At 42.6% G+C, this 27,691-nt stretch overlaps 3 protein-coding genes and 1 long non-coding RNA gene across 9 annotated transcripts; 2 read left to right on the forward strand and 2 right to left on the reverse strand.

Moving 5' to 3' along the window:
* Positions 1-15: 15 nt before the first annotated feature.
* Positions 16-19,247, forward strand: wnt10b (wingless-type MMTV integration site family, member 10b). Of its 5 annotated transcripts, none has more exons than XM_074682221.1 (6): positions 16-1,045; positions 1,961-2,056; positions 4,624-4,726; positions 16,421-16,683; positions 16,806-17,257; positions 17,367-19,247. In XM_074682221.1, the coding sequence occupies exons 3-6, from the start codon at positions 4,653-4,655 to the stop codon at positions 17,865-17,867; spliced, it is 1,290 nt and encodes a 429-aa protein (XP_074538322.1). In that variant the 5' UTR covers positions 16-1,045; positions 1,961-2,056; positions 4,624-4,652; the 3' UTR covers positions 17,868-19,247. The 5 variants fall into 5 exon arrangements, with proteins under 5 accessions (XP_074538322.1, XP_074538324.1, XP_074538327.1 ...); XM_074682223.1 differs by having other exon boundaries at positions 1,961-2,018; XM_074682226.1 differs by lacking the exon at positions 1,961-2,056 and having other exon boundaries at positions 961-1,045.
* On the reverse strand, positions 2,836-13,739 carry wnt1 (wingless-type MMTV integration site family, member 1). Of its 2 annotated transcripts, XM_074682228.1 has the most exons (6): positions 12,784-13,739; positions 12,390-12,495; positions 10,243-10,496; positions 9,799-10,064; positions 9,212-9,709; positions 2,836-4,787 (listed from the first exon to the last, which is right to left on the reverse strand). In XM_074682228.1, the coding sequence occupies exons 2-5, from the start codon at positions 12,488-12,490 to the stop codon at positions 9,218-9,220; spliced, it is 1,113 nt and encodes a 370-aa protein (XP_074538329.1). In that variant the 5' UTR covers positions 12,491-12,495; positions 12,784-13,739; the 3' UTR covers positions 2,836-4,787; positions 9,212-9,217. The 2 variants fall into 2 exon arrangements, with proteins under 2 accessions (XP_074538329.1, XP_074538328.1); XM_074682227.1 differs by lacking the exon at positions 2,836-4,787 and having other exon boundaries at positions 7,677-9,709.
* A 59-nt stretch (positions 19,248-19,306) lies between the features above and the next one.
* On the reverse strand, positions 19,307-21,864 carry LOC141799844 (uncharacterized). The gene is made up of 3 exons (XR_012599266.1): positions 21,751-21,864; positions 21,152-21,282; positions 19,307-19,739 (listed from the first exon to the last, which is right to left on the reverse strand). It is a non-coding gene; the product is annotated as an uncharacterized LOC141799844 (long non-coding RNA).
* On the forward strand, positions 21,809-27,281 carry arf3a (ADP-ribosylation factor 3a). Its single transcript, XM_074682229.1, has 5 exons — positions 21,809-21,933; positions 23,043-23,225; positions 23,310-23,420; positions 24,667-24,791; positions 24,887-27,281. The coding sequence occupies exons 2-5, from the start codon at positions 23,078-23,080 to the stop codon at positions 25,046-25,048; spliced, it is 546 nt and encodes a 181-aa protein (XP_074538330.1). The 5' UTR covers positions 21,809-21,933; positions 23,043-23,077; the 3' UTR covers positions 25,049-27,281.
* The last annotated feature ends 410 nt before the right edge of the window (positions 27,282-27,691 follow it).

A 27,691-nucleotide genomic window follows, 5' to 3' on the forward strand; every position in this document is an offset into this window, starting at 1 on the left:
AAGGAAATAACCTGCTGCACTATAGCCTCCAACCGGAGTGCTCTGTGCTGGAGAGCATACATGAGCCTTTTCAACTAAAATCAGAATTATTGTGTTATTCTTGTAAATACGTAAAACGTGCACTTAAGACCCGATAACGTTAGAGCGACCGAAACATTTGTCTAAAGTGAATGAAAAGTTACGAAGTTTCTGCTAGCCGCTAAAGCATCACTGGTACTGGTGTAACAGCGATAAAACAGCCACAGCTTCGTCGTATTGAAACAGAATGACAACAAAAGCGTTTCAAATTAATATGTGTTAAAAATGGACAAAGTGAACCTTTCTATGTTGAATGCAGAAGACGATAGCCAACTGTTTACTGTAAGACACCATATCTCTAAAGCACTGTAGGACACATGGAGAGCTAGCATAAAACCTAGCACATCCAAAATGCAGCAGTACACGTCTGACACTGAAACTTTAAATTCTTACATTTTTTTACTTAAAACTAAACTGATTTCTCTTCCACGAGTCCATTGTTACTATTTCCTTAAGATGAATAATGAAAAGTTTGTAATTTGAGTGTAATGCCACTAGATGGCAGTAGTCTACAGCTATCATGTCTGCAAATAGGTTTCGTGAAGAATTGAGACAGAACTGTTGTGATGATGATTTATGGTCAAACACACGATGTCTACTACACAGTATCACTTATTTAAGCTTTTACATTTTATTTTTTATGCACCATGGCTCCTGAAGTCTGTATGAGTGATCCAAGTTAATTTGACAGCTGCTTATGACTGACATTTTGTTTAAGCGTTTGGGGTTGTTGTATTATTATTTTTTAACCCTCTTTGATGTCATAAAAGTTCATAAAGGCTCATTATTATCGCTATTTTCTGGCTGTTATGTAGATGGCATTACTTCCTATCATACTATCTGAACTTATTTCCTTCAGGATCTCAGTGAAAGAAACCAGCTGAAACAAGAAGTCCCAGTGAACAGAATACTACATTGAGAGGACACCTCAAAAAGTTTACCACAGACTCCTGCTATCTGAACACAAGTGAGTACTATTATGCATTTCTACCTTGAGTTGCATGCACAAAATACTGTTCTGTTCAGATGACTTCTATCTGCCTGTTTGCCCTGTCTCACAAGCCATTCATAAGATTTAATCATTGTGAATTTGCTGTGTAAAAGAAAAAACCTGTCTTGAACCCCAAAAATTAAAAAAAAAACACAAACACACTTCCAAGTTGCTTGAAAATGTGTATCTGGTAGCGTATCATAATCAAGACAATTATCCTATCAGGCTTACACACCCGTTTGTCTTTTAGAGGTTCCAGATGCCAGTAAATATCACGAGTAACAGCCTAGCGGAACAAAAATGACATGCTTGGTGTTCAGAGGAGCTGCTCAGTGCAGCTGTACCCTGAAAGGCTACAACGTGCACATGATATTAATTAATTCTGTTAACGGTGCCATTTAAATGATACAAAGAATGTGTTTATTTCCCAACAGCTAAGTGTCAACCAAGGACACACTCAGGTGCACTCAGAGTACAAGTTATCTTTCACAGTCCCCTCACATGATTTTTTTAATTTTTAACTTTGTTATCTGCTAAGTTGTGTAGTACCCACACAATATTTGTTTAGGAACTTTTTTTAGGGTGCAAAATGTGCTGAAAGGTTCCTGGCACAGTTTTTGGGACAGTCAAAGCTCTGGAAGCAATTAGCCCTCAAAGCCAGGGTGAATATATTGCAGAGAGACAAGGGTGGATTGAAGGTTTATCGTGTGTGTGAGTTGGTGAAAAAATTGTGTTTTGGGAGCGAGAGAGAGGGAGTTTGGGGTGGTTCTCTTATGCAAGCTGTTCTCTGTAGAGAGCTGTAGATTGGAAGATGTGTGGCTCCTGTGGTTGGCTGTCCCCTGTGTCACTGCCTTTAAAAAACACTTGCCAAGAGAAATGTCTTCTTTACAGGCTTTGGCTGCCAGATGCTGGGGATAATGGATAGGACTGCAGCAGGAAAGATGGAAAGGTGTGTGTGTGTCTGCAGCCAGACACACAGATATTGAAGTGAGCGTACTCAAAAAACTGTATATGCACACACTCACATGCACATTCACTTGCTTTGTGGACAGGGATCACCATCATGCTGAAGTAAGGTGTGAGTAATTCATCCTCGAGTCGCTGTTTTACAAACTCCCCACACACACACACACACACACACACACACACACGCAGAAAGTGACACACAGGAAAAGTATTAGTTGTAATAAGTCGTGTCACACTAAGCTGCCTGAATGAGCGTACATTTTCAGCACGTCTACAGATGCCAGAGGTGCCACATTTTGTGTGAGTGCGCAAGACGCCTTAGGAGGGGATAGTAGTCTGTGGAGCTGTGAACCAACACATGGGGCGCCAGTGCGTGAATGCGATAGTGTGTCTGCGAGCGGGAGAGCCAGTGACACAGGAATGTGTCATAGTTCCTGCAAGCCACTCAGCTCCTAAACTGCAGCAAATAAACATTCCTCCACTGCTGTGTCAGTGCTGAGCCCTCGCCCACTGTCGCTGTAAAACACAGCTTGTAATTAAAACCATAAACTGAGCGTTTCTCCCTTTGTCTCCAACGGTATTACTACATTAGAGATAATGATCCATCCTTGGAGAATTTTCTCAGTGCTGTTTATGGTCTCAGAGATGGTATGTTGTGGTCCAGACGATGTCAGAGTGGGCCAGCAGATAAGAAAACAATCAGAGGCATCTTTATGTTGCAAAACAGATTCATTTAATTTGATTTGGTACAGGGAGCTGGCTCAAATTATGTTACATTTAGGCAAGCCAAACAGAACATGATTTAGTACAAACCCTTGTTTCCAACATTTAACTGTTTAAGATACATCATTTGGATGAAGAGTGTGAGTATTCAGTAAAGTCAGACACAGATTTCCGCAGTCTATCTCAGCCTGCTCTTTATGAAATGAATAGAAGTAATTTTCATCCTTGCTGACAGGTGAAATCATGCACAGACTCATGGTTCCACCACAGTTCGTGGTTTTGTTTTTTTTCATGTGGATCTTAGAGCTGAAACGTCACTGTGCTGTACACATACATTGTCAGATGTCTGTAAACAAAATCCACTGCCGGTTGTCCTTGCCCTAAAATCTTCCCCTGTCATTACAGCTGTGTTTACAGGAGGACTAGCACTGTTTGCTAGCATGTGATCTCCCCAACAATGTATGGTGGTTTACAGTCACACTGTGACGCACAGTTTTCCACCTGAAATGTTCAAACCGAGTGGGACCCTTTTGGACATGTGACTATCTGTTTGTTGTCTTCTGTCTAGTCATGCCAGGTTAACCATTCACAAATGAGTGATTGGGGAGTTTTCTTTTTGGATAATTGTTCTCACCAAAATACTGCCTTCGCTTTCCAATTTGTTTGGTACTTACAGCTGATTGCGCAGTGCTTGAAATGGACTGTTGATTACTTGTAGGTCCTAAATTAGAGGCGATGCTTCGTGGTGATGAGGTGTTTATCTCTGCAGCCTTGGGATGAAAAAATGCCTTGTGTGCACAAGGGTGTGGGAAAAAGTACTGATTCAGCAGTGTAACGTTGTCCTGATTTGTATGACCCCATTATTGTATTTCCCACCAAAAATTGATAATTTGATTTGATAGAAGAGCGGCTATGTGAAAAGATCTTCCTCCTAATTTAAATCACTGAGTTTCTTCTACATGATATCTTGTGGTACCAAAATTAATTTGAAACTTTACCTTCCTGGGGTATTTTGTACTTTTCAGAGTGTGATTAAATGTTATGATTGTCCAGTAGTTTATCAATTATTACAGTATCAGTATATCACAATTTTATCTTTTTAATGGGCCATGTGTTGGGTATCGTGGGTTTTTTTTTCATAACACACCTGAAGTGAATCATGTTGTAGCTTAGTGTATGGCAATTGTGTATCATATCATATCAAAGCAGAGCAGATCATATCATATTAAAACATAGCATAGCAGAGCATATCATAGCATGTACTGCAGCAGACCCTGTGTCTCCTATCCCTCATGTGCAGAGTTGCATGAGCTGAATATCCATCTATAATATCCCCATTCATATATCGTTATGCTTGTGTTAGGGAAACTTAGCAGGGATTTACAACACATGTATTCTCATGTGAATGGTGCTGGCATATCACAACCGCACACACGCACAAATACCACAAATTTATATCCCTCCCACCTTAACTGCAGGCCTCGCGCTCTATCTTGCTCCACAGGGGCACAGAGCCTGACCACAGACATCACACTGATTGCTCACCATGGTAGAGTGGTCTGTCCACATTCCCACCCTGATTCACTATGTGTAGAAAACCCAACAACGGAAAACAGCGGTTTGAGAGTGTCTGGAGGTTTGCGGACAACGTCAAGCGTCCGTCGTGTCTCTCCTAAATCTATCCTCCTCCGCATCCTTTCGACTGTTCTGCTGCAAACATGGAAACAGTCAAACACAGACCCAAACTAATGTCTGTGGAATGTTTCAGACTGAAGCAAAGAGGGTTTAGAAAAAAAAAAAAAAGAGAGGACACTTGAAAGCATTTCTGCATGCTGTGATAACCTTCCTATTCTCCTGTGTGACAGGTTGTGGCAGGTCGGTGGATGATGAAGTGATGGAGATGTTAGGAGGCCATGGCCATTGTGATGCTGGGTGGCTGTTACTCTGGAACTGCCATCTGCCGAAAAGGTCAGTTGCTAGGGGATGGTTCTCTTGGACCGTGTCTGCCTCCCAGCTGCCATGCTCACTCCTACACACACACACACACACACACACACACACACACACACACACACACACACACACACACACACACACACACACAATCACTCAATATGTATTCATTGTTAGCTTGAATCTGAACTAAATTTGAGTAAATTGGATCCACAGTTTTGTCCGCCTTTAATCAACACAGTCATTTTCTATTACTTTAGGTGAGGTTAAGTTGATTATCATTCTTCATAAAATATGTGTGTAACCAGGCTGTAAATGCATATCTTATTACATAATTGCCTTGCGGTCACTCAATGGCACCAAACAAATACTTCTTATTATTACATGAGCAGTGTGAGGGTGTTCCTGTCATAACAATACTCTAATCAATTTAACCTTGGCTCATAGCTGAGTGATGGGATTACAATAAAATGTTGATGCAGCTTTGAAAATCAAACCAGTGTTGTGAGCCAGATCTCTGCCATGCCTCAACAGCCATCGCAACCACTGTGAGCAGCCTATCATTCAGTGTGGTGATCCAAACCCAACGCTGAATTCTTTATCATAACACCCGTCGAACTGAAGCTAACTCCACCCGTACGGTGGAAATTTCCCAACAGCTGAGGAGGAGTTTTAATATCCGTTTGCTTTGCCTTTATTGTGCCATATCACGTTTGCTGTGTTACTTTTATTCTGGCAGGTGGAAACTTTTTGTGTTATAAGTGTCAATCATAAACCCTAGCAGGGTCAAACATTGCTGCTGTGTTTCTCATCAACAAGTTACTCAATTAACCAAATTTTGACCCTGCATTCCCTGTGAGTTATGAGAGAAATTAAGTGTGCCATAAGGACAGGTGTAACTTCTTGTATTTGCTTTCAAAAAAGGGGGAAACATTTGATATGAAACAAGATTTAATATGTAAAAGTAATGCAACAGTCAAAGCTAAGGCTCTCATTACAGTAAGTATTGCTGCATTGTGCTTATAATGTTATAGATAAGATCATCTGATCAGTAGTAGCCGGATGCTAATGGTTGATTTTATTACGGTGTCAGGAATACAGCAGCAAATGCAAATCAAATCTAAATAGATTCTAATCATGACCATCCCACCTCCTTGCTCTCCTTCCTCCCCTGACCTGATTCTCTCATCTCCAGCCTGTGCATCTCCACCGCTCTTCCACAGGCAGTGACTTTTGTGTAGTAGAGCAGTTGTTTTTGTTTGTGTCCTTCTCACCATGGCTGCCTGCTCGCCGCCTGGCAGCCCCGTGTGTCAAAGGTGGCTGCAGCAGAACAGACTGTGGGAACAGCCGGTTAGCCTCCCCTGGTCCCCTGCTCCCCAACCAGAGGGGCAGCCATCAATCCAGCTCTCCCCCTTGCTCACTGCACACACAAATGCCCAACCAAACACACACTCACAAAAAAAAGGCCTACGACGCTCACACCCTCTCCCAATAATCCTCGGAAGCAATTTCATCTCGACTCGGGTGGCGGCCCATTGTCGCCAGCCCCTTCAATCTTTCCTTATTAACTCTCGCTTTGTCCCGCATCCGAGCTTCTGGACTCATCTCTCCTACATTCCGATCGGTGCTGCTCCCAGCACTCCCAGGCAACCTCCATTCGCTAATCCCGCTGCCTCCCCCACCAGCCGCCCCACCCCGAGGAACTCTTACTGCTTTTTTTTTCCAAACCTGCCGATCACCTACTTACTGAGTAAGGTAGGGGCATTAACTCTGTGGGTTTTCTGAAGGCAGAGTGTGAAGGCGGGGTGGGTGAAGGAGGAGGCGGCCACAAAGTGACTCCAGCCCAGACAATTAGAACAATGAGCCGGGCCTGTAGGGGGCTAACTCGCTGCGTCACGCCTGGACGGTGGGGTATTTTGTCAGTTTAATGAATTGTCCGTCAGGCCAGGGCCACATCGCAGGCTGTGCAGGGAGAGGCCAGCAGGGACCCAGACACTAAGTCGGTATTTATTACACTGCCTTTGTCACTAATTGAGCTAATTATCACTGACTCCTCAGCACTCCCACAGGCAGCACCCCCTCCACTCACTCTCCACCAGCTCATCCACATCACTCTAACTCCTGTTATATGAACCCTGCCTTCCCTCAAGTCCTCTGAAATCTTGCCCTCGACTTTTTGAGAACATCTCTGTGTCACTGCGATCATCTCCACTCTGTGACTCTACAGGTTAATGTCATCGTCACACTCACATATTCAAGCCGCATCAGGTGTTCCCCACTGTTATCTAGTAATGTTAAAGTCTCTGATCATCTTTAGTCCTCACCACCCCTATAATCTTTTCCAGACTGCAGGTGCACTGTTTCACTTCCTTTGAGATGCTGATCAACCTCTTTAAAGTTGATTTATGACATAATTTAAGAAGATTTCAGATGTAGCACCTTTACCTTCCAACATTTTGAATATCATCTCAGGAAATTCCTCATCCTCCCTCTTCCTCCAACTTTTTTTGCTCTCTTCACTGCTCTTTTGGTTGCCTGGGTGTGTACCAGTGGCCTCTTTTTGCACCCACTGTGCTCTATCTGGATGACCCTGCCTGCTCCTGTGCTCCTGTGGGTTACAGTGAAATCCTTCCAAACTCTAGTGGTTAGCAAGATTGCCAGGGGTCTCTAGGTTTTCGTTACTCTTCATACCATTTCTTTATTTCTTTTTTTGACATTAAGCAAATGAAGCAAAACATCCAATGCAGTAAATTTCTATAGTGTATGGAATAAGTGGCTGTCTGGGCTGGATAAGCAGGAGCCAACTCTGTGGTGGAGGGCACAGATGCAGGGATGTTTTGTGAGCTGAATAAAACGGCCTCTTTGGTGGTGTTAATAGGATTAAGCAAAGGACACCCAGGGACAGGCTTATACGTTCACTTGGTTGGTTGTCAAAACCTTCTCGAACACAGAAACTACAACAGACATAATGGCATCTTTTGACACATTCACACTCAGGAGGGCAACTTAATTGAAAATATAGACTTTATTGTTCTATCATACAATACAAAACCAACTGAAGCCTAAACTTTTGATTTAAATCTAAAACCTTTTATCTTACATCTCTCTCTATAACAGTATAAAATCCTCAGAAATAAATATTTTATATTTACACTAAAAGAAAGGTAGATATTCAGTGCATGAACACAAGTGTTTGTTCTTTTTTTTTACAGGAAACAAGGAAGGAAGTGAGTTCTGTTTCTTGAAAGAGTTGGTTTTGTGTCAACTACTTTATACTTAAAATAGAAAAGGGCACAAAATCAAAGCATCTCCTGACTTGACACTAATGATAGAGTATTCTCCAACCACTGACAGGTCCATAAACCCAGAAAACTTAGAAATGACATCATTATAAATATATTCATATATTTAATATTTACAGCATTTTGGTTCTCTTAGCTGATTTACAGTAGCATTTCTTTTGCAGCGGCTGCACTCTTAGACCTTTTGCTTATTTCAAACCTGCTACGTTTATGTGTTTACAGTTATTTTGTGTCTTTTTTGAGAATTCAATGCAAGTGTTGGCATGGCACTCATTTAGAGATCACTGTGAGGCTGCAGAAAACGTTTAGCTAATTCTTAAATACTGACTCCTCACATTGACAATGTACATCTAGCTGTGCCGTGGTATTCAGTGTACTGATAATACATTCAGATTACGTCGCCTCGGTAAGATTTGCTCCATTGTTCTGTTTTCCTTGGTGAGGTCTCATCCCCGTCATACAACGTCAGGATCACCCTGCGGTGGCAAGTCAGTGTGGCATGTCAGGGTGATGTGTTCATCTGCAGAAACCTAAATAAAAGGGTGAGTGTGGTGAGGAAATTACATGTGGAGGGGCTGTGTTCATGTGCTGCGTACACACGTGACGAACAGACAGCCCATCCTCGGAGATAAACTACACACAGTTTTAGAGAGTAGCCAAACCTTAGCAAAAACTACATGACTTTTTGTAAATGTAAGCTCCTTACAAGGTTTACAACCATGTTTGTGGCTGCCTGGCCCCAAGAAATCTGAGTAACTTTGTATCGAGATGCTGCCCTCTGTAGGGAGAGGAAGAGGCTCTTTACTACCCTGACACGGCAGCTGATGCTCCACTGCATTTTTCTCTCCTACCCCTGCTTTTTTTTTTCTTTTTTTTTAAAACAGTGTAAACTCTTAAAGACACAGAGGATTTTAATTCTACATGGATGGTTGTGGTTTTTAAATAATCCCTCAATACTGTCCAGGATCAAAGGCAGTTAGCAAGCACATATACTTCCTCTATACCCTGTTCACATATTTGTGCTTTTCATCACCTCGTTTTCCAAAAACGCTGATTGATTTTTGTGCCAGAGAATTCCCTGTATCAGTTTACCCGCCTCGAATCTTTCTATTTTTAACCTAACACCTCCAAACACCTGCTTGCTAGTGGCTTCCTCAGCCAGCTACCTGTTTAGCTAAAAAGCTCTTTGCAGAAATACCTGTGATCATAGACACTGGTGTAACGTCCGTGTACTGGTGCAGTTCAAGCAGCTGACATGGCAGCACCAGTGGAAGGTGCAGTTACAGCGTTCGGTCACACTTTCAGTCCGGGTCTTAAACCCACGTCCACAGCAGAGCAGCTCACACCCGTCCAGGCCTGGAGAGGAGCTGTTGCATGTCCTCCCAGAAGTTCCCAAAGCGCCTGTTTTGCCGCTGTTAGAGCAAAAGTTTGGTGACTTCTCAAAATAGACAAGGTCCATGGCAGAGGGTGGTTTGTGGGCAGGGTTTTCAGGCTCCAGGTGTCGAGGGTCAGCTCTGTGAGAGGCACGATTGCTCCCCTTGTTTGCGTAAACAACCCGGGATGCACCATCAAAGCGGTCCTTGAGGAAGTCTCCCACTGTGCGGAAGCTTGGCAGGCGCATCCAACAGGTACGCACGGTGCAAGAGCCGGACATGCCATGACACTTACACTCCTGCCGCATCTCTGACGACACAGTCTGTGAAGAGGAAGAGCAGAAACTTGTAAAGAAATCTTCCCAAGTTAAAACCAGTTCTGATCCAGATCACCTGACTATCAACCACTCACCATTCTTCCAGCCTCATTGTTGTGTAGGTTGGTAAGGTAGCGCAGATCTCTGCCTCTCTCGCTGGAGTCCACAAACTCACGGCTGAACATTCGTCCAAAGTCCACATTGTCACTGCAGCCCCCCCAGTGCCAGTCCGGCCCCCCAGGACCTCTGCGCCGATAATCACAAGTGCACGATTCAATTGCCCCTTCTGAGCAGGAGCGGGCCACAGCATGGGTCACTCCTGCACTGGTAATGGCAAATACAAATGCTGTCTCTCGGCAACCTGACAAAACAAAAACAGAACACATCAGAAACTTATCCAGAAGCAAGCCGTACTTTGCCAATTATTTGCCCCAAATTGTAAGGTATTTGCAAACAAAGCCATTTAGATGTGAACAAGAGATTCCATTACACCGGGCTCTAAACAGTCCAGATATCGCCTGGCAAGACAGAACACTCACCACGATTGATAATTTTGCCAAAAACTGCCGGGCTGTGGGTGGTCGGGCAGTTCCAGCGCCGGTTGCGGAACTGCCACTTGCACTCCTTTATGGCGGTGTGCAGTCCAGCGGCGATGGCATGCAAGATGCCAGGATTCTGCCGAATCAGCCGGCGCTGGCGTCGACTCAGTAGGGCCAGGCTTGGGTCCAGGACCAACTGCACGTTCTTGGAATTGGTGAGGAGGTTGGATGAGGAGGCCACATTGACAATGCCCCTGGCACAAGAAGAGGACAAAGGAAATCAGAGTCAAGGAGCTGGAAGTTTATTCTGGCAGTTTAAGAGGATCCTTCTGTGACGCTCTTAAATGGATGCTCCTTGGCATCTCATGAGTGTCTGTGCCTTTAAAAGAACAGTTATATCCAATATGAACAACTACCCATGTTGATCAGAGTTTCTATCATGGTAAACTACATATAAGTATAGTGTTACTCTTTATTAACCACTTGGATCAGACTAAATGTGATGGATCCATGATTAAAATATGACACCGTATTGTTTTTGATATACAGAATCTTTCACTCTGTCTTTGGATGAACAGGGTATGACACATCTGAGTGGCCTGAGTGCACAGGTAATCCCACTGGACAGGTTAGCGTCTCTCTTCTCCTGTGGAAACTATTTTGTGTGCCGTGATATGAAAGCAGAAGAGTCAGACTCGTGCATAGAGAGGCCTCATGCTTAGAAATAATATGAAGGTCTAGTTTAACCTGCGAACAAGCTGGTCCAAATCTCTCAAGGGATTTAGCAGGAGGGATGTCAGGTGGATGTTGAAGTCCACCCGACAAAAGAATTAAAAAATCTTTCTGTTTGCTTGAGTTTTTATAGCTTAAAATAAAACACAGGATGATTTTCAGAGAAATAATAGATCTATTATTTTCCTGCATAATAAATGAAAAATATTCAAGTTGAAGGATTTGTTTCTTGGCAGCATCTGTATCTAAATATGGCTCCACTGTGCTTTTTCTGCAGCTGGAGTGTGCTCATTTGTGGAGATAAGGTTGCAGAGAGTGTGACTCTTAGTGCACATGCTGTATCATTTTCGACTTGATGCTTGGAGATTTTTTTTTCTGTCGAGCTCTGTGTTAACCGCTTTTAAATTCTCGTGCAGTGTAAAGGCTGTGTCTCCTGTTAAGCATTATCATCCGGAAAGGCGGGCAAGTCTTGGCCTGTTAGAGGGCTGACCCAGACAGTTGTGTGGTGAGGCCTTAATAATATAATAATGTCGTCTTCTGGGTGTTTTCTCCATTCCTCAACTCCGCGGTGTCTCCTTCTGTTTCTGGATGTTTTCATGATTTTCAGCTGACAATTTAAATATTTGGAAAGCTGTGCCTTTTTTGCTCGTATTCTGTCTATCTCATGCCACCGCAGAAACGACAGGATCTTTCGTTAAATCATTACGTCCACAAAACCCAGCCCACAGTTTATAGATTTTTAAACAAGCGAGACAATGCACCCACTGACGCGAAACCATACAGATCCGAATTTAATTTTGTTTTCTATAACAAAGAATTGCAAAATTGGCAGTTGTAGGTCGTTGTATTGACAGAGGGTAGTACAGTATTAAATTAACAAGACCCTGGATAAGACATGGGATGGGAATCAGCTATGTTATGAATCCATATTAAATTTATCCCACATTGCTCAGAAAATGCAGTATCGCGTTCAAACCACACCGACCCAAAGTTAGAAAAGTGGAGAGCAAATTAAGTTTACCAGAAAAAAATGGTAAAACTGTAATTATTGAAAAAAATATATAATTCGTTCATTGTTTAACAGCCTGTTGAAGCTATAATGTCTCGGAGTGGACGATAAATTAAATAATTCACAGCTGAGCTCACGTGGAGTAATTTGGAAACGAGTGCGAAAAAGCCACAAGCCTTAATATCATGCGGTTGCTTTTTTTTCAGGGGCTGAACAGAAGTTGTGCGCTGTGCCAAAACTAACACATTATTTCCAGCATGCAGCATAGACTGTGGTCACAAAATAAAACTCATGCCATGGCGCAGGGTCTTCCCCCAATTTGAACCGTTTAAGTCTAAAAGTCCTGAAGTTAGGATGCTGCAAGCGACTGAATGCAGCATCACAAAGCTGTATCTGGCAGACTCACCACCACCGGCCGCTGTTGTTGACGGCTCCTGTGCCTGAGAGCGAGGACACCAACAGGATGCACGCGGCTTTAACTCCTAACAGCAGCGCGAGACTCCTCATTTTGACTGCAGGTCAAATATAAGGAAGAAAACGTCAGTTTACAACTTGTCTTCTTGTGCAAATTTAAAGCCTGGTTCTAAATTGAGTTGACAGTTAATTATATAAAGTCTGCAGACAAACTTAACCATTTTTTTTTACATCAAAAGTAGCATTAAATCAACAAACCAAATCGAAAGAAACGTAAACAAGAGTCTGGCATTGCATTTTTTTTTTCACTCAGTCAAAATTAAACATGCTTTAACCCCAGATGAATAGTGTCCAAAATGACCATGCTGCAAGGTGCATAGACTCACCACGCCACAGTTTGGTGAGAGGTGTTGAAAGGTGAGCGGAGCAGGCAGCCCCTAATTGACTTAAATGGATCTTGAGTGTAGACAGGTTGCTAAATGATGTGAAGTGTCCAGACAGGATGCGGCTGCTGCTGCTGCAGTCCTCTTCACTCTGTCTCTCTCAGTGATGCTCTGCACGGCGCATTGAACGCGTGGGACAGTCCCGAAGACTTGATCCCCTCGGTGACTGATAGGCAACACATTCTTCTCTTATTGAGCGCTACGAGGGGAATAAAAAAGGGATTTGCTGCTCTCATCTCCCTCTGTTTTTTTTCGGAGCCTTTTCAATAGGATTTGAGGGAGGGATAGTTAATGCTCTTCATAGGGCGCACAATGAATAAGGAAACACAACTGGGCAGAAAAGAAAAAGGAAGAGAAAAAATAGGGCAGTCCACAGTGTTGCGCATATTATAGTGGAATCTCACGGTCATCACAGAATCGATGCCCCCACAAACGCATGCAGCTGAAAGTTTTTTTCTCCTACTGGCCGAGCGCTTTCTTCAACATCCAGCCTTGCAGAGAGGAGAGGAACTCCTAAAGCAGTGATGTGTTGGTGCAGATGCTGTGGGTGCGCCCTGGTTTGGTGCTCTGCCGCTGCTCAAAGCTGGTGTCACGGTGCAATACAGTTACAGCGGAATATGAGCCATCCAAAACTGGCCTTTTTACCCGGTGGTTGGATTAGCCTACTCCCTAACCACATCTCCTCCTCCTCTCTCCAAATGCGCTCTCAAAATGTGCAGTGACTAAGTACATTTCGTCTCCTTCCAACACTAATCCCTCTACAAACACAGCCTCGTTTTACATTATTACACCTATTTAATCATTGGTTAAATTTCATGAGGTGCTTTCTACGAGGAGCTCCGAGACGGATTTAGTTGGAGCCCGATAAACAAAAGTGTCACCAGTGAGACGCGCGCACACGCACATCGAAACTTTCATGCAAAAAGAAGCAATAATAAGCTCTTAGTTGTCAGAGAACCCACACTGCCTGCTGGGCTACTTAAATATTTTCTCGAAAGCGCCGGGGATGAAATACTGTCTTCAATCAGAAGTTTGATGTATGATGAACCAGGAAAGGATGGGGGAAGAGCTGGAATAAAAACCATTCCAAACATCTGGCCAGCAGACCTCCCTCGACGCACATGTAGCGCAGTGTAATCACAGCTTGAGCCACTTTGCGGCATCTCCATCTAACCCCAGTCTAGGAGCAGGCTTCAATGTCCCCAAACCTCTCCGTATATCGGTTCATGGGCGAATGTTTCATTATGTGACATTTATCTGCTAATTTGCATGCTCCACATTAGTCACTGCAGCGGTTGGAGCTTCAGTAATCTCTCCCTCTTTCCTCTCCATCTCTCGCTGTCGCTCCTTCAGATTTCAGATGACAGTAAAAGGAAGTGGGCTTTTGTAAAAGGGCTTTAATGACAGCCATCCTACGTGTATACTGCAGCCCTATGTGAAGGTGCTCAAACGGGTTTCCTGGAGCAGTCATGCGACACCGAGCAGATTAGAGCTTCAATCCGGATAAAGGGGGGCCTTTTATATACAAATCAACTTCAAATCACTTTTTAAGCCACTTAGATATACACGCCAAGGCAGAATGCTAATGCACTTTTCATTGCCGCAGCTTAGGGAATGGAAGGAGATTAGATGAATTGGTGTCACTATGCGAACCGGGTTCGAGGGGGGTTTTAACTTAATTTTAAAAAAGCAGCACTCATGCACCTTGCTTGTTCTTACTGTATTCTTTATTTATTCATTTATTTTTCAACAATCTGTTTTAAGTGGGGATTATGCAGAGATTTAACTTTTCACGGAAAGAAAGATGGACCTGTTGATTCAGCAGCAGTTTGTTGTGCGTAATTTGGTTCGTTTTGGTTGATTATATGCTGAGCTCATCAAGGGATCTGAGCATCTGGGTTCGTAGAGCTTAAGGTATTATTGAGCATGAAAAATATCTGGATAGAGGATCTAGATTCTGTTTGGTGTCCTAGAGCATACACAGAGAATTAAGGCCTGCTACCTTACATGAAACATGTAGCATCTCAATGCATCCATTGTATCCGCCGTTTTTTTTAAGGAGTATGTCATAATCTGATAAATAGTCACAACAATTCAGACATGTCATTTCAGTAATTTATGCAAGTTATTCTATTCTCTGAAATAAAGACCTTGCGTTGACAAAGTGAAAGTTGTTTCAAACACAACAACAAAGAACAGCCGCTGTGATGGAGGTGGGAGGAAGGGGAGCACATGACTAAAAACAGTATTGTTGGAGGGTCTGTTAGCGGAGACGCCTGCCTGCTGCTGCCTCCCTGTCGTACAGTGGAACCAGCAGCCCACCCCTCCCCCTATTCATCATTTTACTCACCATTTATGAACAAAATCTGCTTTGACTCTTCATGTTTTGTTTTATAAACCCGTCTTTATGTTCGTATTCAAATAAACGAGGGATATGCCACACATCTTACTTACTCTTCAACACAAAGACTTACTTATATTTATATTAATATGTTCTATATAATGTTTGTATGATGACGTTACGTGGATTAACTTTGGGGGATTTGACAGATTTGCGCACGCGGTAGAAAAGGGTGCTCGTGCGTAAAAGTTTGGAGACATCTTTTTACGCGTGAACAACAATCACACTCTTAACTAATAAAATGATCAACTGGTGATACAACTTTCATATTGGCCAATATTTGTGCAAACAGCCGCCTGTAGAGGCATCTCCTCCCCTCCCCTCTTTCTCCCCCCTCCCGTTTACTCTCGCCCCCGAGCTTCTCTGTTCTCCGTCCTCATTCTTCGGTCGTTTGGCGGTGCATCGATAATACTGCACCCTTCCTCCTTTTAAATAATCTTCTTTTTTCCAGCACAGGAATTTATCTAAAGCGTTTTAATGTCACGCCGCGACAGACGTTTGAAAAAATGGAGCTATCAAACAAACTCCGTTGGGACCAATTCCTGATTTTGGCAGCAGCACTTCTGTCACCTGCGTTAACGTGAGTCCACATGAGAGCGCCAGGAGAGTTGATGTAAATGCGGATTTTGGTTACAATGAATGCGACAAAAGTTGAGGAGAGTTATTGTGTGTGACTGTTTGTTTTAAATATATAACACATTTATGTTGGAAGTGAAACATCTGGTGTGGCAAGCTGATTTGTTATAGTACTGAAACAATGGAATCAATGTTTGCTAAATTTGTAGCTTTTTAGAAGTCTGATCAATGCCACAAGAATTCATAAATCCCTCTGTTTTTATTTCCTGAAAAGATGCTTTTAGTGATGTATTCTGCCTCTGGGAACTTTCAGCGAGATGATCTGTTTGGAATTAAATTTTTCCCTGCTGTAAGCAAAATCAGTTGAAACAATGGAACAAATAGTTGTGCAATTGATTATCAAATTTATTGCTCAGTGTATTCATCAAGTCTCTCAGGGATTAGATTTATTTGGGACTACATCCTTCTTAAATCTTTTTTATCCTCAACTGTCCATAACATCTTGCTACATACCTCCCTGGATTTCACTAATGAACTCCTTCCTCACCAGCTATGATGACCCCCCATCATCCTCTAACTCTCCCCTCATCTCACTCCCTGCAGGGTGCTGTGTAATGATATCCTCAGCCTGAAGGTGGCAGGAGATCCAGTGCTAACCCCCAACTCAGTTTGCCTGAGGCTGGCAGGCCTAAGTAAGCGTCAGATGCGAATGTGTGTGCGGAGCCCAGACGTGACGGCCTCCGCTCTGCAGGGCATCCAGGTGGCCATCCACGAGTGCCAGCAACAGCTCCGGGACCAGCGCTGGAACTGCTCTTCCCTGGAGGGCTTTGGAAAACTTCCCCACCACAACACCATCCTCAACAGGGGTGAGAGCCTGGAGAAGCTATAGATGGTCAAATGAGATAGCTTTAAGCAGAAACGAAGGACTCTAATAGAGCTGTACTGTGTTTCCTTGCCAACCTCTTGAGTATGTATCTCCTGCTCCCAGGTTTTCGTGAGAGCGCCTTCTCTCTGGCTTTGTTGGCAGCGGGTGTGGCTCACTCTGTGGCCTCGGCCTGCAGCATGGGCAAACTGCGGGGGTGTGGCTGTGAGGCCAAGCGTCGCCAGGACGATGACAAGATCCGGCTGAAACTCACACAGTTGCAGCTGCAGACCCTGCAGAAGGGCGGGGTAGGCCTCGGCATGGTACGGTCATTACCCCCGGAGCTAAACAGTCACCATGGCGACCTGCCCACTAACCTGCGCTCTAACCACCCGTCTGCCCTGCTCAAGCCCTTGCCAGATGAGCTGATCTCCATGCAGGAGACCTGGGAATGGGGGGGCTGCAGTCACGACGTTCGTTTTGGGGATCGTTTTTCCAGGGACTGGCTGGATTCCAGAGGGTCTCCAAGAGATATTCACGCTCGCATGAGGATACATAATAACCGCATTGGGCGACAGGTGAGTGATATGCTTTGGAGTATAGTGCCCTTTCTCTGAGCCACAGTTTGTCCTCTGGTTCATCTTTGCTTTCCTCATTTTCTTACATCATATATCCTTCTCTACGCAGATAGTGGCTGACAACATGAAGAGGAAGTGCAAATGTCATGGCACATCAGGGAGCTGCCAGTTTAAGACTTGCTGGCATGTGTCTCCAGAGTTCCGGCTTGTGGGTTCTATACTAAAGGAAAAGTTTCTGTCGGCCATCTTTGTCAACTCCCAGAACAAGAACAACGGTGTTTTTAACCCTCGGACAGGAAATGGTGCCAGTGGGAGCACAGGGGGACCCAACGCAGGGCGTCGCAGGAGCATGTCTAGAGAACTAGTGTATTTTGAGAAGTCCCCTGATTTCTGTGAGCGTGACCCATCTGTGGACTCTCCGGGCACACAGGGACGCATCTGCAACAAAACCAGCTACAACACAGACAGCTGCAGCTCGCTTTGCTGCGGACGTGGACACAACATCCTGAAACAGACACGCAGCGAGCGCTGCAATTGCAGGTTCCACTGGTGTTGCTACGTGTTATGCGAGGAGTGTCGCCTCACAGAGTGGGTTAACGTGTGCAAGTAGATTCCAGTTCTCCCAGTCCCAGCTGCCTTTACCCACCCAGGACTCAAGATGGCGAGCCTGTCCCTTCGCCCACTCCTGTTGTTTGAGTGTTTGTTTTGCTCCTTGTGTAACTCTGCCAGAGAATCTGTTTATCCTCCCCCTTTTCCTTTTTTTCAGTCCATCATCTGGGATCTATTTTCTCTTTGTAGCCGCTGTTATTCTCATAATGCCAAGTCAGAGATTGAAGAGGTGACTCATGTCGTTTGTCTTGCCATGGTCTGTTTAGACGCTGCCCTCTCAGCCATGAAAACGGCGTATAGTCCGTCTTTTGTATCCCACACAACAAAGAGAAGTAACAGCAGTGACGCATTTCTATTTTAGTGTCTACCTGTGGACTTATCTTGCTGGACAGTAGCTTTGTATTTTAATGTGTACATGTATATTTGTAAATGTATTATTATTAATATTATTATTGAGTGGGACCCTTGTTTTTGGTCTTAGATGAAGGCACACTCCATGTTCTGATGACTAGAGTGGCTTAAATTTAGTATCAGATAACAACAAGTGTGGCGGTCAATGCACTGATGTATCACCAATTTGATGCCAACCTCCACGGATGTAAGGTACAATAACATGTATCAATATCTTAAAAAAGCAGTCCAGTTTAATGCTACACAAAATCAGCAATTTGAATGGAAACTATTTTTTCTATTCATAGTAACAATTTTGTTTTTACTTTTTTTATATCACTGCAATCAATTGAGGTGTTGTCAGTTAGCACCTGATGATAGGTATCACATGATGAAAAATCAAAAACGGTCTTTCTAAACCATTAAAATATGGTTATTTATGCAACATTTAATGTGATATAATTTATACAGTATGAGTTTCCAAAAAACAAAGTTAATACCTTTGGGTCAAAGAAGGGTCAAGTCCTCCCCAATGTTTTGATACTGAAGCCTTATTAGCATGCAGAAAATGCAACGCCTTGAAAGATGCAAACATGCTGTCAGTTTAAAATCATCTCTTTGAAACACTTTTTGCACATGTAACCTCTTTGGAAACTGTCCAGACAAGGGTTTCATTTACACTGACAAGGTAAATTACATTTTTTGTGGCTTACAAACTTTAGTAACATGCACTTGAAAAGTTTCTGTCTTAAGCAGCAGGACAGAAAGAAAAAGTCAGCCTCTCAAAGCTTGTAAATTTGAAATCACAAGACGGGAAATTTGATATGACATCTGTTTTGGAAAGAATAGTAATTCCTTAAAGAGAGTGGTTGCTAGTGTTTAAGCTGATTTGATCCCAAATCGATATTTCGACAGCAATCTGCTTCCTCTTTGAATAACTGTGATGTGTGTCACTTTCCTATGAAACCATGACTGTGCTCTTGTTATTCTGTTCTTGCTTTCGTTTCCATCGGTTGGATAACTCCTTAGATTCTTCCCACATGTAGTACATGTCAGAGTGAGGGATGGACCGGCTTTAGCTCTGAACTGATGCTTGAGAGTGTGTGTGTGTGTGTGTGTGTGTGTGTGTGTGTGTGTGTGTGTGTGTGTGTGTGTGTGTGTGTGTGTGTGTGTGTGTGTGTGTGTGTGTGTGTGTGTGTGTTTTGTGTAAATGGGGGGCAAATTCTACACTTCAGAACTGGGAGGTGAGAGCCTTTTTTTATAGCCACTTCATGCAGAGAGAAGGTCTTTTTTATGGCTGCAGGATATTGTTTCCTTCAAGTATGACTTTTATTACTGGAGAGAAGCATCGAGAGTGGAGAGTGGAGGTGATTATAACGGTCTTTGCTTTTTGAGGATCTGAGGGGATCATCTGGATCGTCTAAGGTTCATAGCCGAAGTAGGGGCTTCACCAAACCACGTGGAGCACAGTGTTGTGTGTTACCTGGGAGACAGACGACACAAAAAACAAACACAGGCACATAAACACATGCATGCATTTATGTACAAAGACACTTACATAGAAAATCTGGCGCAGATGCACAATCAGAAACATGCAGACTGTTGCACACAAATGAACTGCCAGACAGTACTCCTGGTGACCTGAGTGATTTGCAGGTTCAGTCTAGTTGCACTGCAAATTTAGCAAAACGCCAATGTCAACACCTCAGTGGATTTATAATCCAGCATTCCTTGATATATTTGATGATCTAAGCCGTTTCCTTCCTTCCATATTGGATTTATTGCAAGTTAAGTTGTGTTTGCATGGACTTGGGTAAATGTCTCTCAACTCCAGAGGGATGACAGTACTTGATAGTATAGTTTTGTGCCTGTTTGATATTTAGCTAGAGAATAAAGGAAGACAGCGACGGGTAAGGAATGATAAAGAAATGGATTTCTGGTTTGCATTTCTTCATTCCTCTATCATTTCACCCTGGAGCTGCTGCAAAAGAGAATTTCCTGTCACTGTTTCTCCCCATGTGTGAGACAGAGGTTGGTGGATGGCCTGCAATTGCTTTCTCTCCCTTCATGCACTCCTTTTGCTCTCCCCCTCATTGCTTCAGACAGAGACACATGCATAGCAACACATTGACTGCCCCCCCGAGTAATGACAACCAGACTGGGCTGAAATTAAAGAGAGGGAGGCAGAGAGAGAGGAAGCTAAGAGAGATAAAAGTTACCCACTTTGAGTGACAGGATGATTATATGTATAAAGTAAAGCGATTTAGTGTGTTTAGCTGGATATAAAGATGGAGAGATAGATCCTTGCTGTACGTATAGCACGGATGCACAATCAAAGGACAAATGGGGTATGGAGAAGGGGGTGAATAAAGTGTACTCTGTATAAATACATGCCTCAAAACATCTGCTTCCCAACTCCCCTTTCATTTTTGATGTGGGACAAGCAGAGAAGGAGAGCGGGAGAGAGAAAACACAAGGAGCCAGCTACCCAGAACATCAAAGCCCCTGTCTCAATGCGCAGGCCCTCATTAGTTCAGCTAGCAGAACCAACGAGACTTGTGATTGTGTTTGCTGGGGTGCACGCTGGCAGACACTTCAGAGGAAAGGCTCCTTTAAGTCATAACTCCACACCCCACCTCTCCTGCCACCACCCGAGCCCGCTTTAACCCCCCTTTAACCCTCTCAAAAAAAAAAAAAAAACAACAACTCCTCGCTCACTCAAACTCTGCAGGCGCCCCCACTATCCACTCCACCCCATAATCTGGTCTGCAGCTGCAAACATCTGCTCCCCTCTTTATTCCTCTGCCCTTACCGCTGAATTGATAAACACATCTATCAAGAGACCACTAACTGACACACAACAGAGAGGAAGAGGGAGGCAAATGTTGGATGCACCTGTGGCTGAGGAGCTGATCTCAGACATGTCACTCAGTCAGTATGGGTTGGTTTTATTTGATGGTTAATGGGTTAAACCCACACCTTGGAGGGAGGTGGAGTTCCTTCCTCACTCCCACATACTTTATCACCTTTAAAATCACATGAAAACGCTGTGTCATAGCATGAAATATACTGTACTTTACAAACATCAGTAATCAAGTTAGCAAACTCCCGTAGTATTAATTAAGTCTAAGTTATTTTGTCTTTGTCACCTTATCATCTGTGACACTGATGAGTGTTGCCAGGAAGTATCACTTGGCATCCTGTTACAGTCAGCCATTTACTTATTCATTAGCATGATTCCTGTTTTAATTATTCAAGCATGATTGCATGCAGACTGTCTCTCTCTCTCCACGTTCATATCTTTATTTGATACGTATTAGGTGAAAACAACTAGGACAAAGCTAATAAAACAGACACAATATCAGAAAAGTCTATTTGCTGGATGAACTGAAGTGCTGGACTTGCTGATAAGCAGTTCATCTCAGAACAAGCAGACGTCATGTCGAGTAAATAATATTTTTTTCGTAAGTAAATGGTTTATAAATCAAACTTACACTCCATCTGTGCCCCCAGGTTTATTTTTTTCCAAGTCATTGGTGTCAAACGTGAGGAGAGGTGCTCTTGACAAACCCAATTACCGCGAGAGCACACAGTGCCACAACCTTTAGTCATCGCGAGACTACCATCCAGCCCTTTGCCTGCCTGAATCCAGCTGGTAGCCTGCCTGCCGTTGACGGGTAAGTCAGAATGAGATGTAAAAGGTGAAAATGCACGAAGATATAAGCCTGTAGCAAAAGAAAACGCGTTGTAGTCGTCGCTAACGTAACGTCTTGTATTGGCTTGATGGAAAATTAACGACCGTTACTCGACGACACCAGGCCGACTGGTGCGCTTGTCGTGACTGTATGAGGGCATTACACCTCACAAATTGACCCGAAGATTTTTTCTTTTCATTTTACATATATATTCTTTTGTTGCTGCCAGCTGTCCACTCAACTAATTGCTATTTGACTCAGTGTTGAAGACGTTATGTGGCTCATTCAAATGCACCACCTCCTTGGACTGCAGCAGCAGCAGCCGTCTTCCCCTCGCGTTATGACAGATGTACATGGATGTGCGGCCACTGCAGCTGTGACAGGCTTAGCTAGCGGCTAAAGCCTGAGAAATAAAACGGAACAAAGGTCAATAACAGTCACAGTTACACTTCTTTTGGTGGTCAATGATACAAAAACTCTGCAAGGACGTGCAGAAGATCTCTTTTGCGCTTTGAAACAGACTGCATATCTGCTAGCTCGTGTTAGAAAATCCCTGGTGACATTAAATGCACCTCAGGTACAATATGTTAGCACAAGTGCACAGCAGAATTAGCCTCTTAAAGAGGATGTAGCATTACTACAGCCATACAAAATACAAGCTAATGCTTCTCCTCTTACTGCACGAGAGTCTATGCTATGTTTTCCCCTACATCTAGCTCTTTTTCATACAGTTTGATTTAAATTAAACGTCACAGTGTTGACATTCAACATTGTGTTGCAAGCAAACAAGCAGTGTCAAAGGCTGTTATTCTGCACCACGTGAAAGTTGATCCTATTTCCACATCTAACTCACAATAGTGTAAGCAAAAGCCTGTAAGTCAGATCAGCTGCCTGTGAGGTGTGAATTCTTTTTCCAGCTTTCCTCTCAGGTGGCTCACACTCTTTCAATGTGGTAATGTTAGAACTGCTGCTGTAAAGCCACTCTGTCTCGTCCTATTATTTTTGGTTTTGTATGCTTTAGCTTTGGCTATCCAAATATGATTGTTGTTGATATGCATGGAAAGTGGTCTCATCAGTTCGCTTTGTAACAGTCTTGTAGCAGCTGAGGTGAGAGCCGCCAGTCATCATGGGAAACATATTTGGCAACTTGTTGAAGAGCCTTATAGGCAAGAAGGAGATGAGGATCCTCATGGTGGGGCTGGATGCTGCAGGAAAAACCACCATCCTTTATAAGCTAAAGCTGGGAGAGATTGTCACAACCATCCCCACAATCGGTGAGTGAGAAATTAATTACTTACTTACACCTGTCACTATCTTCCTCCAGCTTGTGTGACTCATTTTGATTTGCTTTTTTTCAGGCTTTAATGTAGAGACAGTGGAGTACAAGAACATCAGCTTCACAGTGTGGGATGTGGGTGGCCAGGATAAGATCCGTCCCCTGTGGAGACACTACTTCCAGAACACCCAGGGTGAGCATAAGCAGCATTTAGATGAGATGCACATCAACCGTGTTGAAGTGAACAAGGCTGTACAGCCCTGTGGCAAATTCTGCTGCATGTGCTCGCCCCTGCACCTGAGGGCAACTCTGACTCGTACTTCCAATGAGGTCATTTGCATACAGCCTCCAACTCTTTGAAATCATTGTAGTCTTAGTCATGTTCAAAGCCTTGACAACAAATAGACATGATTTGAAAAAATCATTTTATTAGTTTCTGGGCTCAACATTGTAACTGGCTAGCTAGCTTTAATGCAGTACTGACAGACTCCAAACTAGCTGATTGCACGTTTTACTGGCATGCTAAAGCTAGTTAAAACACTACTTTAAGATATTATACAGCATATGAAACAATATAACATACTTTTACATCATTATCATGTGAGCCTGGGGTTTTATCAGTGATTATTTTGATCTCGTCAACAACTGCTACAGCAATGAGATTGTATAAACACCTTTTCAGTTAACATGACAGTCCTCTACAAATTTGCAGTCTAGGTTTGCAGGACGATATGGCCGAAGGCTCTCTGCTTGTTGTGGCTGTGTATGGTTTTCCCACATGCTACTGAGGAGCATGTTTGTAAATGAATAAATCGTGGAATTGTTACATTGCCACTCAAATACATCTTTTTACTTTAGACTTCAATCATCCAATCAAACCAAACAAGAGTCAATGCCAGAATAGGCTGTTTGGCATTAGAAGAGAAGATTTGGCAAATTTTTTATGGTGCTCATCCTACAAACGCATGTCCCTTACAGATTTGGCCTTGTTTAGTTAGAAATAAACAGGCTTTCCAATGGTTTAAGATTCACAACCAAAAATCATTGTTACAACAAAGAGATAATCTACTAGAAAGAAATATCCTTACTTTTTGTGCTTCATTTATGTTTATGTTAGCATTACCACAACACAGGGCAAACAGGCTTACAAATAATCACACAAACCTACTGACAATGAAGGCAAGCAGAAATGTGCATAATAACACAAATTCTCTTCCCGTTTCCCCAATGTTAGTCAGAATGCTGTATTTAATCCTAACTGTTTTCCAAATAAAAAGTAACAGTCCCTGTCTGTGCAGGAACAGTGATCTTAAAATGCCATCAGCCAAGAGGACCATTGTGTCATAAAAGTGATTTGGAATGAGCTGTAATCTAGATGTATGGCTGGCTTTGCCTTATTTGATGATTTAAACAACAGAAGCTCTTGTCTTCTTTTGCAGGTTTGATCTTTGTGGTGGACAGCAATGACCGAGAGCGTGTGAACGAGGCGAGAGAGGAACTGATGAGGATGCTGGCTGAGGATGAGCTGCGGGATGCTGTTCTTCTTGTCTTTGCTAATAAACAGGTATCAGTTCTTCCTTTTTTTTCCTGCACTGTTGCATCCATCAGCCTTACCAACCAAAGCCTCCTGAGCAACGCGCCTGATGTGATTCTCTCTAGGACCTGCCCAATGCTATGAATGCTGCTGAAATCACAGACAAGCTGGGTTTGCATTCCTTACGCCACCGTAACTGGTACATCCAGGCCACCTGCGCCACCAGTGGAGACGGTCTCTACGAGGGTCTGGACTGGCTGGCCAACCAGCTGAAGAACAAAAAATGAGAGGTCAGGTCAGTTGGGTGGGGAAGAGCCTGGGTGCCAGCTCCAGGTAGAGGTTTAGTGGATCCATTGTGTTTACATGGAGAGGCAGTGCTGAAAAGCTCCCAGGGGGTGACTCTCAATGGCTTCTTTCCCCAAAAATACTTTAACTTCATCTCTTTATTTTGATTAATTTCTTTGGATCTGCAGTGAGCTTTATAAATATTATCAACCAATGTAATTGAAGTTGACCTGAAATAATTCAATTTTGATGGGCAAATTACATAAATACTGGGATTTAGTATCACGATATAACAGTGAAGCATATTTAAATCTCCTACATCACAGAATTTATGACCTCCATCACATTTTAAAGTGTTCGGATGGCAGGACAAGCTTCCTTCAGATGCTTGTAGATGTAAGTAATAATGAATGTCTATACAGGAGAACTACTACTGTCTCAAAATACTATCACATGTGAAAACAGTAGACTTGTGTGAACTCAAATAAATGTGAATTATTTTGTTTTTTTTGTCTACACTAATGTTTTACCTTTGAGGTATGTGCAGAACTCAAATTTTATTTTGTAAGAACTTTATTTGACATTTAAATGAAATGTATTTATTTTTATCTTTTATTTATTTTAGCAAACAAAACTGATGACATACTGGATTGTTAAAAAGTGATATTTTTGTCAACTGTGTGCATTTATTTATTTATTTTTAGTTTTCTCAGCATTACATGGTCTGTCTCCCTTTATATTGCAACGTGCATTAACTGCTAAGGCAGCTGTTGATCAAAGAAGCCCTAGTATTACTGTATATTCCTGCTTCCCAATCTGCATGGAGATATCCCAGTTCTGGCTCACGGGTTTGCGAGAGCTGTGACGTACCGCAGTCCGCTGCTGTAAATAAAGACTGTTCTTGGTCGAGTTGCCTGGATCAGAAAGGGTTAAAATAATTTGTGAGGTGTCAGCGAGGTGTGATATGTGTAGGAATACAGATGCCAGACCAGGCTCACTGTACCAGCTCTGTGGCTTAGAAAACAATGCTGCTACCGGCCTGCCATTTGGAGAGCGATTTATCAGAGCATGTGATTGGCAATATCAGAGAGCTTTGTTTTGAATGTTTTTTTTTCTTTTTGAAATCCATTTGTGCGAGCAGCTGCATTATATCCATCAAAAGAACTCACATAGCTTGTAATCCTAATTTTCCCATCCCTAATTGGCGTGACATTAAATGTGTTTCATGTGTTAACGGTATTTCTGTGTGACATGTTAGCACAACATAATTCTAGATGCATTAACACTGTACAAAATCTGATGTCTGTTTTTTTCTTAATATTTCTAATAGGAGTGTTTAGTTATTTTGGACCAAAAGGCAAGTGTTGCTTTTCGTGTCGATTTCTTTCTTTGCTTACTAGAGCAGACAGTTGTCTTTTAAGTGTCTCTAAAGTGTTCACACAAATCACATAAATTGAAAATATAGGGGAGAGGATGGTAGTAATACTGCATCATAAGGCATGTTAATACTGTACAAGATCTGTAATAAAAGTCAAATATAATAGCCTGTTTCTTCAGACTATATTTGTTAGTCTAAATTACTGCTGCTGTTGGAACAATGCTATACTGATAAATGTCATGGATTTAGTGTAAAGTTTACCGAACAACCTTCTAATATGCAAAAGCATGCTTTTCTATGTCAGCGCCACTGTATATATGTTTATGTAACATGAAAAGTATACCATGGTACTTGCAGCTAAATTGAAAGTGTTGTTGATACACCTGTAGATATTGGGGTCAGTGTGTTGGCAGATATGTTAAACTGACAGCAGCTTGTGTGTGATGTGCTCTCTATTACGTTCAGTTTGGTGTGAACATTGTTTTTGTGGCCTTATATTGCCGGTGGTTAAGTTCTCTTTGATAACAGGTTTGTATGTAGGAATGTCCAAGATTCAAGTATTTTGCCTCCGATCAGTAACACTGATGCACTCACAGTACTGTTGTTACTTTATGTCCTCTCAATGATTATACTGGAAGATTTTAACTTGAAAAAAAATGTAGAAAATCAGAACTGCAGAACATTCCACTAAATAATGTTGATTCAAAAAGAAAGATGAAGAAGAATTTATTAAATGCAGTGAAATATTATCAAGAGAAGGAAATGTAAATGATACTGATGGGTGCAGAAGTGTTGAGTGATTTAATGGTTCCTGGCACTACATCAATTGATCAATCAATAAAAAAGACCAAAACTTATGTTTTCTTTGCCTTACTCGTTTTTTCACTTCTGTCGTGTGTACTTGTGTCAGAATTTGTCTCTTTTTAGCATCGACACATTAACACCAAAGCATGCAAAATAGCATTTTTCTTGTCTGATTTCTCCGGAGAACATACCTCTACTTCTTCCTTAAAGGGATTGTAAGACTGTAAGGTGATCTTGAAAAAGCCTGATCCTAATCCATAACTGATATGAGATTATTCGCACCAAAATTGGCAATTCCTGAATATTATTTCCCAGCTTCCCCGTGGGGTCAGATAAGACCAAATTGATTTATGGTATGTCAAATTCTCTGTGATAGCACCACATCCACTGATGAAGTTTAGTGGTAGAAGAGAAATCTGTGTTTCTGGTTTTTGGTTTTATTTCTGTAATGGGGGACACTAGA

The sequence above is a fragment of the Halichoeres trimaculatus genome, unplaced genomic scaffold (genome assembly GCF_033239565.1).
Source record: "Halichoeres trimaculatus isolate MK-OKI-2021-1 unplaced genomic scaffold, fHalTri1.1 fHalTri1_scaffold_11, whole genome shotgun sequence".
Lineage (NCBI taxonomy): Eukaryota > Metazoa > Chordata > Actinopteri > Labriformes > Labridae > Halichoeres > Halichoeres trimaculatus.